This window comes from Rattus norvegicus, chromosome 10 (genome assembly GCF_036323735.1).
Source record: "Rattus norvegicus strain BN/NHsdMcwi chromosome 10, GRCr8, whole genome shotgun sequence".
Classification (NCBI taxonomy): Eukaryota; Metazoa; Chordata; class Mammalia; order Rodentia; family Muridae; genus Rattus; species Rattus norvegicus.
The window spans coordinates 57,404,296-57,417,394 of NC_086028.1; the positions used below are offsets into that span (position 1 = coordinate 57,404,296).

The 13,099-nt window shown below is 47.7% G+C and overlaps 1 protein-coding gene and 1 long non-coding RNA gene across 3 annotated transcripts in view; one reads left to right on the forward strand and one right to left on the reverse strand.

The window, feature by feature from the left end:
• Positions 1 to 13,099, reverse strand: part of LOC102548703 (probable serine/threonine-protein kinase drkD-like) — a 24,433-nt gene continuing 11,334 nt past the window's right edge. The window contains exons 2-4 of one of the 2 annotated variants that reach the window (XR_010055414.1): positions 6,283 to 6,499; positions 6,047 to 6,091; positions 1 to 3,324 (exon numbers count right to left, since the gene is read on the reverse strand). This is a non-coding gene — a long non-coding RNA (probable serine/threonine-protein kinase drkD-like). The remainder of the gene's footprint in view (positions 3,325 to 6,046; positions 6,092 to 6,282; positions 6,500 to 13,099) is intronic. The other variant, XR_005490350.2, reaches the window with a different exon arrangement.
• The window catches only part of Xaf1 (XIAP associated factor 1), a 12,414-nt gene continuing 10,954 nt past the window's right edge, over positions 11,640 to 13,099 (forward strand). The window contains exon 1 of the mRNA NM_001398875.1: positions 11,640 to 11,699. Within this exon, the coding sequence (NP_001385804.1) occupies positions 11,668 to 11,699 (32 nt within the window). The 5' untranslated portion in view covers positions 11,640 to 11,667. The remainder of the gene's footprint in view (positions 11,700 to 13,099) is intronic.

A 13,099-nucleotide genomic window follows, 5' to 3' on the forward strand; every position in this document is an offset into this window, starting at 1 on the left:
TTTTTTTTTTTTTTTTTGGTTCTTTTTTTCGGAGCTGGGGACCAAACCCAGGGCCTTGCGCTTCCTAGGTGGACTTTGGATTTTGTTCAGGCCATGCTGAGCTCTGCGGGCCCACTCAATGTGCAGCTCTTTTAGTTCTAAGAAATTATTTTGAACAACAGTGTGTTTTCACTCCAATTTCAGTCCCGTTGTAATCTTATAGGACCGGTATTTTATTAAGTACAACCAATCCACAGCTGACTAAATGTCACTGTACAATGTATGCCCGTGTTTGAAAACCGTATTTACAGGATTTTTGTGAGATAGGATCTCACTGTGTAGACCAGGTTGGCCTTGAACTCACAGACATCTTTCTTCCTCATCTTCCTCTGCCTCCTGAGCGCTTGGGATAAAAAAACATGTGCCACCATGCTTAGCCATATTTCGTCATATTTTCTCAGTTACACTCAAGGCTAGGGACTGATCCCAGAGCCTAGTACATGCTAGGTAAGCCCCACACCACTGACCTATACCCTAACCCCCTTTGTCACTTTTATTCACCTAGCTAACCACAGTCTGCTTCTGCCTGTTAAAAGAGCAAACACAAAGAAGCCACAACCATCCTCTATTCTCTTGGTTCTGTTACACCTTTTATTAATTCTGGGCACATGTTGTCTTTATTGGAGCCAGGTTTCTCTTAGTCTCAAAGATTCAAAGACTTAGGTCAACTAACTTAAGTCCTTCCAAAATGCCTGGAGCTATGGGTGCTTCCTCAAGAACAGGCACACACTGACGTGATGGGACATTTTGCACACATATCCCAGGAGCATCTAGACTCCTAAAGTACCCCCAGAGTCCTAGTAACAATCCAAATAAATAAGGAAGCACAGGAGCCTGAAAAGGCTGAAGTTTATCAAGCTCTTAATTAATCGTGCTGTGAGGATTGAAGTACAGATCCAGTGGCAGCCAAGATGGCCTCAGTAAAGGAGCTCTGAAAGCATCTCCTGGGCTGAGGACGCAGCTCTGTGTTAGAGCACTCCATCAATGACCAGTGTGTGCAAGGCCCTGAACAAAAATGAACAGACAAGGGGTTGGGGATTTAGCTCAGCGGTAGAGCGCTTGCCTAGCAAGCGCAAGGCCCTGGGTTCGGTCCCCAGCTCCGGAAAAAAAGAAAAAAACAAACAAACAAACAAAAAAATGAACAGACAGACGAGTACATAATCAAAACAAAGCAAAAACCTTACAGGGAGAAGTAGAAGGGGCTTCCCAATGACCCAATGACCCAATGACCCAATGACCCAATGAAGGGTCCTTGACATTGGGTTGGAATTGCAGATTGCCTGGGATGGATAGAAACAGATGACAATGTGTTTTAACTAGGAAAAGGACTGAGAATGTGCAAAAGGCCCACACCCCACAGAAGGGGATGGAAAAGCACTGGGTGCCTGCACCTTCTGTCTAGCCCATGGGGCTAATGACCACGTTCCTCTCCTTCTTGCCAACTGTGCAAGAACTGCCGGAACATTCTCTGACTTCAAGAACCTGCCAGGTTCTGAAGCCTGCCCCAAACACAATCACAGATATCCCCAGGCTTGGATTCTACTGAGAGACTAGTCATTTGATGCAATTGCATGTGGTTTGAAAAACAAACTCCCACTCAAAGGCGCTGGACTCGGGGAGACAGCAATCTCTATGGTCTCCCAGAACACGGGCCTGCTCTGACCACACGGCCCTTCCACACAGCCGACAGGAGCGTGCGCGATCCCAACATGTAATTTTTGTCTGGGAAGTGGAGCTCCTCTGTCCTTACATGATTTTCCTTAGCCTAGCGATTCCTTGAAAGGATTAGGCCTCAACAAGACTCCCCTCAAGGCCAGCTACAGTAATGTCCTTTAAATGTGCTCTCCTACCCTTTATGGTCTCAGACAGCTTTCACACAAAATCTCTCTATTGTCAAATCGATGTGTCAAGGTATATATTATTATTCCTTCACAGCAACTCTGAGTTCTGGATCCCAGGGAAGGGTGCCACATAACAGCCTGTCCAAATCACATCTCAGGGGTTGGTTCCCTGTGCAAACCTTCACAAGCCCCCTCCCTTCCCCTGACCCACAGCTCTGACACAAAGCGACCGCAGGGAACTCCAGATGACTGCCAAGCTGTTAAGTGGGTAGCCACAGTGTCCTAGGAAGGAATTGTAAGTCTGCAACAGAGTGACTTTATAGCATTTTTTATGGGACTGGATTGGAGAGGGTCGGAGACTGACCAGAGACGATGGCAGAACAACACAGTCGTACAAGACCCCCCAGCCAGACTTCAAGCTGCAGCGGGCAGGAATGAGTACGGGGTTTTGTGCTGACCATATTATGCCTGCATCCACACTCTAGCTAAAAATAGTAATGGCTCAGAAGCAGGCATGGTGGGCAGAAAGAAGTTTTGTTTTATCTGTAACATTCCCTGTTCTTAAAAAAGAACTTGTAGTCATGCATACTTTCATAATTATAAGTTTTCTTTTAAAAAAAACAAAAGAAAATGGCTTTTGTTGCCGCTTTGAGAAACCGTGTGTTCCAGGGTGCTGTATGGGTGGAGGAGATTCCTAGCATACTATTTAATTATCTCAAACACACAGCCATCCACAGCCATTCAGGTCAGCCAACATGTGACTGCCACTACTGCAAACCACAGTATGTCACTCACTGCCTTCCAGGACCAAGGCACATGGGTCCCTTCAGGAGTGCAGGTGACAGAGCTGTAAGGGCCTGGCCTTCAGTCGGCTTCCTGTCGCTGTGATAAAATACCTGAGGCTAACGGTTAAGCAGCAAAGGTTCATCTGGCTCAGGTTTTCAGGGGCTGCAGCCCCCTGAAATAGTCACTTGGTACCTTTGCTTGGGGACAAATTAAGATGAGCCAGACTGAAAGTACAAAGATAAAAAGAAGTGGGTCCCATCGGAGAGACAGCAGAGGACTTGCTCTTGAAACCCAGTTTGGGTTTGGTAGGGAAGGGAAGGATGGAGTTGGAGAAAGGCACTGCACAAGAAGTCTTGAAGGAAATGCGAGGTTACAGGTGGAAAGCAATCAGAAACAAACAACAACAAAGGCTGAACACTCCGTTCCCACTGCCCTTCCCATCCCTGTCAGACCCAGTCCTCAGGCACGTCCCTCTTAGCCTGCCTCTGACTCTCCCATCCCCAGCCTCCCGGCAGCATTCTGACAGGTCACAGTTCAGAGGAGGTCAACAGTTGTTGTTGTTGTTGTTGTTGTTGTTGTTGTTGTTGTTCTTGTTCTTGTTCTTGTTGTTCTTGTTGTTGTTCTTGTTCTTGTTCTTGTTCTTGGTAGTCACAGACATCTGGAGAAAGACAAGAGTGGACAGCAAAGGTCACAGAACTAAGCAACTTGTCCCGATGAGGAAGCGGCTCAAGATACCAGTCTTTGGCCTTTCTGAATTCTGACCCAATTTCCTTGGTAAAATAAAGGTGAAATCCTAGGCTCTGGTGGTCCCAACAAGCTATGCTCAGCCACTGTCCCAATAGTCCAGCTAAGCACGATAGGCAGTAAAGAGCAGAGGAAGACAGTTTGCTCAGTGCGTCAACACTGGGAAGAATAATTCACGAAGGGGCCCGGTGGCCTTGTCCTGGTGATAGTGACATAAGGCTTAGTCGCAAACGAGAGCAGGGCATACATAACTAAACGTAAGGAGACTGTGGAGGTGTGGTCATGTCTCTGTCACCATCTTTGTCTCTGCTCCAGTCTCTCCTGCACGGTGGCCCAATGAGTTATCAAAACTACACAACATCTCTTCCTGGAAAGCAAGTTCTTCCTCCTGCTGGCACCAGCATCTTCTCTGCCTTTCTCTTCCCCCAGCCTGGGGTTCCTGAGGAATTTTTAATTCTTTGTGGTCCACTGTTAATAGTCTAATAGCCAAAGGAAGGAGTTGAGGCGAGGGTTTCTACCTTGACAGTGGGATACGGGATGCCTCCTGGAATGCTGCTCAGGGAAAACAGAACACAGGCTAAGAAAGTGGGGGTGTCCCAGGCTGGAGAGATGGCTCAGTGGTTAAGAGCACTGACTGCCCTTCCAGGGGTCCTGAATTCAATTCCCAGAAACCACATGGTGGTTGAAATCTATAATGGGATCTGATGCCCTCTTCTGGTGTGTCTGAAGACACACAATGTACTCATATTAATAAAATAAATAAATCTTTTTAAAAAAAGAAAAGAAAAAAGAAAGGGGGTCCCAGCCAGTGTTTTCCTGGGTGAGAAACAGTGGGGGCTTGAGATAGATGCTGTGGTTCTCAAACTCTGGTGTACCCAGACTACACTGGGGACCACAAGGAGTTAAGAATGGGAGACTTGAGGCTCCAGAGGGTGGGGTGGTCTGCTGGGGTGAGTGTGGAGGGCTGGGGACATTCTCTTGAAGACAGGAAGGAGAAGTATGGAATGAGGAACAGTCAGAGAGTGGAACAGAAGGGGGATAACAACTAAACTGTAAAAAAAATTAAAGAATAATAATTTTAAAGGAAGAAAAAAGAAAATTAGTAACACACACTCACACAAAGCGGCGTTCGAGGCCCCTGCTGAGCCCAGGACGAGTGAGGAGATTTCGGTACAGCTCTTTACAAGGAAGACACCCCGCCCCCTGGTGATCCTTGATGAAGGAGACAGTCCTTGCTTGTCCAAACTTCTTTATTCATGGTGGATGTGAACACATATGTCTTACTCAGGGTGAACCAGGGATTAAAATCGTTTTCAGGGAGAGACACCTATCTAGATACTGCATTAGTATAGGTTTTCATGCTATATGACATGGTTCTCTTAGTGGGGTTTCATGGTCACGTGCTGCAGGACAAGTACAGCCTAGCCAGGAGCTGGTTCTAACAACCGTTCTCAGTTAGGCAATTTACTGGGGTTTTAAACCCACTTCACTCTTACCAGTTCTTCTGTCTGGTGGCATGGTCCACCTGCCCCACAAAGGAACACAAGTGTCTCTCTTTAGAAAATCCTCTCTCCTGCCAAGATCACTCCCTGCTGTTCCCATACCATACCCAACAACTGTCCAACAGGATCACCTGAGTCAGATCAACCCAGTTTCAATCCCAATTCTAATACTTGCTGGCTTAGGCCCGTGACCTTGAGAAGCGTGACCTCTCTGGGTCTCCCTTTCCATTATTGCAATGTGTGGGGTGATCTTTTCACTATAGCTGCTGCACAGATTAAAATGAGGGCAATGCCGGTGAGATGTCCTGTATAATGCCGGGGACACAAAGCCACTGAGGCAGTCCTTCCCTAAAATCCTAGCACTGGTCATTATTATTCCACACACTTGGTACTTGAGTTGTGGAGTCTGCCTGGAGACGAGGGCCCAGTGTGGGCTGTTCTATCCTGTTCTCTTTCTCCCGCTCCATGTGTAGACTCCACAATAATTCTCAGAGTCAGCTCACCATGCCTCCAGATGGCAGTGTGAAGCCCTCTGTTAGTGCCACGGTTTCTGTCTCCTGGGAAAATTCTAAGAAGTGGTCAATGCAAAAAACACAGCTCTCGGAGCCAAACATAAGTGCCCATAACCCAGGAGTACAGATTCGGGTTGCCTGGGACAATATGTTCCAGTGCGGAAACAATCACACGAGAGCTTGTCTGTTTCAGAACAAAGCAGGTCATAAATCAAGGTATTAACCAAATACACCAAGTGGGACCACAGGTGAGTTACAACAAAGTGGGGGAGCCTCTTTGATAGGCCTCATGTGCTACCTGACAACAATCTTAGCTTTTGAACTGGTGGAATCTAGTCTGCTAAGAATATATTTTAAAGGTTTTTACCTGCTAGTCAAAAGGATATGAGGTCAGATGTAGGGGCGGGTAATGAGCAGCTATTGAAGGGACTAATAATAGCCCAAGGCAACTGGACCCTAGATGGGCAACATTCTTTCTACAGTCACAAATACCTTTCCAGTCACTGGGTCTCATAAAATCTCTAACACAGGCGTAGGGCCCACCCACCCCCACCCACCCCATGACACACATACCAAGAAACAAAACAAAACAACAACAACAAAAACCCTTCTGTTTACAGACCTGAGGATGAGGGTGAGGAATACACATCAGAGTAGGTTCTTCAAGCTGATGGGGGGGGGGGCCGGACACGGGACACCAGGAGGGTAGGGGGTGGGGAGTGAGAGGAGGAAGATGCTGGTGATGAATAGCTCCCATATTCAATGGCTTCCAGCCCTGCTGACCACCCCCTTGCCTTTTCCCAGGCACTGCCCTGGACCAGCTCAAAGTCTGTTTATCTGATGCTGTACAGAGCTTACCCGCTGGAAGACCAGCATTCAGACTGGGGGTTTGCTTCATCCCAGTGCCTCCGTGCTCGACTCCTGAGTCCAGCTGCTCTCCTACCCAAACGACTTTGTCCAGAAGCACTGCAGGGGCTCCCAGAACACCTTCATGCTGACACTGGCTCTCCTCTTCACAGCAACACAACTCAGTCACCTGTGTTTCAAACCGAGTGACAATTGAAGTCATCTGCACCTAAGGACAAGAGAACATCTTGAGAAAGAGGTTTTTACAGGATTTTGTAAATATCAAAATGTGTTTAACAGTATCGGATGGCGGAGGTCAATAACTCAATGGACTCCTCACACAATCAAGAGACACAGCAGAAGACTGAAGTAAGAGACTGCACCCAGGGGAAGCTCTTTTCGCTGTGAAGGGAAGCATCTCCAGAGAGATCCCCTACAGATTCAAAAGCTTCCAGCAGGTTTAAATTTCACCGACTGGAGCATTCTTGTTACCAGTCACACTCAGGTTCATAAATTCTGCCGGATTAACCTGGTAGAATTTAGAATCACATTGAAACAAATCTCTGGGCATGTCCAGATTAAGTTGAAGTGGGAAGACCCATGCTAAATGTGAGAGTACCTTCTGGGGTGGGGGACGGGCGGGGTGGACTGTACAGAATTTTTAAAAATGAAAGCCTGTCAAGGGCAAGTGTTTGATTTGTCACTCTCTGATCTCTGCTTCCTGACTGTGGATACAATGTGTGACCTGCTGAGCAGACACCTCCTGCAGCTGCCTCCATACTGCCCCACCATGGACTGTATCCCTGAAACTGTGAGCCAAACTAAAGCATCCTCCCTGGAGTTCTTTTGTCAGATATTTTGTTGCAACAGTGAAACAAACAACTTATTGTAGTACAACCAATTAAAGCTTATCTCGGACTAGTTTAAAAATAAATGACATTTGGACTACAGTTATTTTATTAAGCTTTGACAATTACTGGGGGGGGGTCACCCCTAATCTACTTTTTTTTTTTCTCAGAGCTGGGGACCGAACCCAGGGCCTTACGCTTGCTAGGCAAGCGCTCTACCACTGAGCTAAATCCCCAACCCCTAATCTACTTTTCTAACTGCTGGCCTGGCTACCACCCCAGTGGTGTACCCCAAATACTTGCTGTTTCTCCTAGCCACATGCTCATGGCACCTTCTCTCTCCCTCTCTCCTGTTTTCGTTCTCTCTCTCTCTCTCTCTCTCTCTCTCTCTCTCTCTCTCTCTCTCTCCACTTCCCACCCCACTCAACCACATAACTCAAAAACCCGCCTACCTCTAATCCCTCCAGTAATTGGCTATAGCCATTTTTATTTAACCATTAGTTTTAAGGAACAAGATTTACATGACAAAAGCTGGTAAAAGCAAGAATTCACTTGTAGGCCTAGACCTTCAGGTACAGAATTTAGCATTACACTACATAGCCACAGAGTAAACCTCAACAACTGATACACAGTTTCCTTCAAGGAGCTAGACATGATGGTGTATACTTGTTAATCTCCACACTCCGGAGGTAGGAGTAAAAGGATCAGGAGTTCAAGGTTACCCTCAAACTGAGAACATGTTAATGTTAGCATGATCTACAAGAGACTCTGACTGAAAAAATAATTAACAGAAATCAATAGACAAATCTGGGTTTATTTATAGTTTGGCCAATGAGAACTGATTAATCTAGCCCTTCTCCATGTCTAAGGTCATCTTATAATTTACAGAAAGCCATGAGAGAAAAGGCTAAAACAGATGCAAATTTAAGTACAATACTGGCTAATTGTTTTTTTCCTGGGAGGAAGGGAACATGGATTCCCACCATTCTCCATTCCAAAGACAGGTTTTTATTAAATTTGAGCCAAGAAAAATGGAATCTTAAAGATGCCTCTATTTTTAAAAAAGAAAGTAGCCTGGATGTTTCCTGGGATGGGAACTCACTACCCAGAGTCTTTGTCCCTAGGTCCCTTCCTTTAATAGATTTACGTTGGACCTTTCCCATCTTTCTTTGGTGGTCAGCTTCAAGTTCAAGACTCCTGTTTGCCTGTTAAGCACACTCATTCCATAAGTGGGGGTGGGGGGTGGCAGTCTCGTGGCTGGAAGGAGGGTCACAGTGTCTATAACATCTTTCAGCACAGGACCACAGTGAGTCCTGAAGCCTAGGCCAGGCTGGGTTGTTCTGTTCAGGCCCCTTTGGCTGCCATTTATCATTAACTCCTGTTACAATTTGTATAAGTACTGAACAAAATAATGTATACTATATGGTAGGTTGACAGACCTCTGGACTCCATTAAACCTTAAGGCTGGGGCTAAGATAGCACCCCGGACCTGTTGGGGACATCTTGCCTGATGTAAGCAGCGTCTGGGTCTGTATAAGGTTGCCCACTTTTATGTAGCTCACCTGTTTGATGACCACGCCTGCTTTCTCTGGGACTACGACAGGTTTGCGCAATTTGTTCTGAATAGGACCACATAGAACCAGACACCTTTCCTTGGTGTAACATATACCTGTAAAGCATGCCTGTAACTTAAGTGAGGAAGGTTTCCTTTGGTTCCCAGTTTGAAGGGGAGGGTAGTTATCTTGTCGTTCTGACTGGATTTGGAGTCACTAAGAAGACGGGCCTCGGGATTTGTTTCCAGAGAGGTTTGACTGAGGCAGAAAGAGCAACCAGGAATGGGGGCAGCAGCATCCCACGCGGTAAGGTGGTAAGGTGAATTGATAAGAAAGTGAGTGAGCACCAGCACTTGTCTTCCTCCTGACTCAGACTCAGTGTGACCAAGGCCTCATGCTCCCACCACCACGCCTTCCCGACCATGATGAACTGCATCCTCCAACTGTCAGCCACGTCATCCTTTTCAAAGTTGAGACTATTTTGCCACAAGGAGGCAAAGGGACACTAATCTGTCATGGTGGGGAGGCGTGGCCGTGGGCAGGCAACAGCTGTTTGTTAGCTGGTCCAGAGAATAGAAAGTAATCAGACCTGAAGCAGGGCTAACCTATGAACCCCCAAGACATGTCCCTCCTTAACCTGTTTCCTCCAGCAAGGCCCTACTCCCTGAAAGGTTCACAAGCTCCTAAAACAGCACGGTCATCTAGGGGACAATATCCAGACAGAGGAGACTTCACATTCAAATGGTAACATGTATCCTTGGAGGGCCATGTTATTGGGGAACAAGGTGTTTATACTTCTGGGACTCAGTCATTCAAATTGGCTCAGAACAAACTAATTCTTCTTTCAGGATTGTCAATAGGAAAGTATTGTGATTTTCTTTATTTTTTTCGTTTAGCCATGTTAAGGATTGAACCTAGGGCCTTGTATAGGCTAAGCAAGTGCTGTTCTAACAACATCTTGGCCAGCCCTAACAGTTTACTTATAGATAAAGAGAGTATGTTCTATGACCATAGAGCTGTGGTGTAAGTTCTCAAGCCAGTAACATAGCTGTCTAGTGTGATTATCAAATATAGTGCACGATATTCAAAACGTGTGTGTGTGTGTGTGTGTGTGTGTGTGTGTGTGTGTGTGTGTGTGTGTTTGTGAAGATCAAAGAACAACTCGAGGGATTTGGTTCCCTCTTTCCACCATCCTCGGGGATTGAACTCAGGCTGGCAGGTTTAAGTGCCTTTATCCGCTACACCAGCCCTGTAGGAAATGCATGCTACATTTTTTGTTTCTTAATTTTTATTCGGCATTTTAATATATGTGTGTAATGCAACTTGATCATGTTCCCACACCCCTCTGCTTACTTGCAACCTGCATTCATGCCAAGGGCACACAAGTGCAAGTGACTTAACTGTGTGCGACACCACTGGGTGACAGGACTTCTGCCGTTCTTCACATGTAACCTTATGTGGCTACTGTGTATGCAGTAGCTGTAACAGTTCTACTGTTGACAGAAACGCCATTATTTAGTGCATGGTTATATCTGTAAATGTATCAGTTGTCACTGAGATATACTCTGTGATGTGTGTGTGTGTGTGTGTGTGTGTGTGTGTGTGTGTGTGTGTGTGTTAGGTACCAACCCCAAAGCCTTATACATGATAGGCAAGTGTCAGACCAATATCTATACTCCAAAACCCCTTGGTCATTTTCGTTCATCTAATGATGCCCTGCTTCTTCCTGTCAGGAAAAAAGATGATGAACACAGGAAACCAGCATTGTTCTGTGTCCATTGACTCCCATGATGCACTGTGAGGAAACCAGCATTGCTCTGTGTCCACTGACTCCCATGATGCACTGTGAGGAAACCAGCATTGCTCTGTGTCCACTGATGCATTGAGATGATTTTGGACATGGGCTGCCTTTAACAGAATTTGTTTTCTTTGAACCTCAAAGACTCAAAGACACGAGGTCAGCTAGTCTTGTTGGGCAACTGCCTAGGGCTGTGGTGCCTCCTTGGGACAGCAGCACATTGCTGGGACACAGCAGCAATTTTGCATGCTGTTTCCAGGAGCACCTGGACCTTGCAGTCACCTAGGAGCCCCAGTGTAACCCAGTCAGCCAGGAGACAGCTTCCAGAAGGCTGAGACGACTCAAGCTCCCAGTTATCTTGTCTAGATTTGAGCGCAGCTCCTCCAGCATGGTGGCTGGGGCAAAAGAGTCACAGCTTGGGCCACGTTGCCTGGGCATTTGTGCAGGTGATTCAGGCCCTTGGTGACTCTGTTTTACCAGCCGTGGATGGGATAGCAAAACCTCTTGATGGTGCCTGTCACCCTGGGCTTACATTATTGTTTGCCATCATTTTTTGTTTGATTGGTTGGTTGGTGGTTGGTTTCCCAGCAGAGGACAAGTCCAGGAGACACAGAGTTATCCCTGGCTACTCCCCAAAGACTTGCCCCAAATCCTGTAGCCTGAGCACCCAGCACCCAGCACCTCCTGCTCAGTTCCTCACAGACTTTATTTTCAAAGTCACCACAAACTGGAACCACACGGGGTACAGGGCATGTAGGAGCTGCTTCTCCAGGAAACAAACTCAAGCTTAGCATCCAAGGAGAGACCAGACAGAAGCAGAGTGGAAGGGTCACAGGTTGAGAAGGGGGCGGGACCCAGATGGAGGCAAAGCCAGTTAGAGGGCGGAGGGAGGGAGGGCGGAGGGAGGGAGGGGCTGTTGTGCTACCCAGAGGAAACCTGACAGCTAACTCCCACCCTGGAGGTCGCAGTCACAGTAGCACAGAGGCAGCACAGGACTAGTGGCACAGCAGAAGACTAGCCCATGCTGCAGAATGGCCTTCTGGGAGTATCTAGCTACAGAGATCTGGGAACCGCCCTGGGCTGAGAATTCTAGAAGTCTCCTCCTCCCTGCTGTGAGTCTGGGCTGGGGAAACACTTTCGGTTTTGTTTTGTGTGCAAAGAAACAGAAACTCCACCGAAGTACTCTGAGGAGCAGACCATGGAGGACGACTTCCAAGTGTGCAGGAACTGGTAAGAAGGCATCTTCTCCAGGGCTGGCCAGAGAGAGGGGCAGAGCAGAGCAAACAAATTCTGAAGTGAGGAAGATGAAGTACAATACCAGAGGATGAGCCAAAGGGGACTGGACGCTCTGGTGTAAGGAGGCTCCAGATCTCTAGGTAGAGTGCTCAGTGGGGCCTCGATATCACTGTCCCCCTTTAGCACGGGTGTTTCAGGCTGGCTGGTCAGCCATGAAGTATGGAGGGACTAGTCCCTAGCAGAGTGTTTATTCCTGTCAGAGCTTAGGTCCCTAGTGTGGGGCCCCAGCAGCATGGTCTTCCCACCCATCTGTGAGAGGAACCTTGAGAGATATTCCAGGGTTATTCCTGTCCCCTGACAGACAAAGGAGCTGGAGGAAGAGCACGAGGGACTGAGCGGGAGGCAGTGACCACACCTCCAAGTAAAGAGAGCTGGTTTCTCAGCAGACCCCACCGGTTGCCATAACTGGGGTAAAACTCCCCCAGAGACCTTTGTTCCACCTTTCAGAATCTCTGGACTATGGATTATGGAGGCAGGCAGGCAGAACAGAGAAGGCAAACAGAGTAAGGGATGTCATTCTGTGCAGCCATGGGGACAGCTGGATCAGGCTAACAGCAGTGAGGCCATGAGCCAGATCCTGTGGCCCTGGGGGCACCTCCCCTGAACAACTGGTCCTTTAGGGATACAGCCTGTGTTTCCTTTCTCCTGAGCTGCCATCAGCATGGGCCAGTGGAATGGGCGGGCAGTATTCCTGGTGATGCGAGTGTCACAGGAGGACACCCTGCCCTGCAGGTGGGAAACGCCACTGGGTCTCAGCAGCTCTGGGTGGCTGCAGGGGAGCCCACGGACAGGAGACAGCTAGGTAGATGGACTTTTGCTCTTGAGAGTTGGGAAACCCTTGTCCCTGAACTGTGGGCAGGGCAGGGCTGCAGGGCCGACTCTACTTATTTATTCTCATGACGGCCTGTCTGGGAGATAACCAGAAAAGAATAAAACTTTACCTCCCCATCCCCTCTCTGTGGGGGGATGCTGGGGAGGGAGTGGTCCTGGGCACTGAGCCTAGGGCATCGCACAGGACCACCAAGCACTCCGAGTTGCTTTTTTCCCAGCTCCATTTTTCCTCTTCCTTTTGACCCGGGGTACCACTAAGTTGTCCAGGCTGCTCTTGAACTCACTCTATAGATTAGGGAGGCCGTAAACCAGCCATCTTCCTCTCTCAGTCTCAACAGCACCTGTGCCTACAGCCCTGGCTAACTCGTACATGTTTGAAGTGCACACCTTGGCACATAGTACTTATCTGGGAAACCATCCTACAAGCGAGGAAGTGGAATCTATCATCACTCTTAAAAGTTGCCTGTTGCCCTGGTAACGTCCTCCTCCTGCTCTCCTGGGCA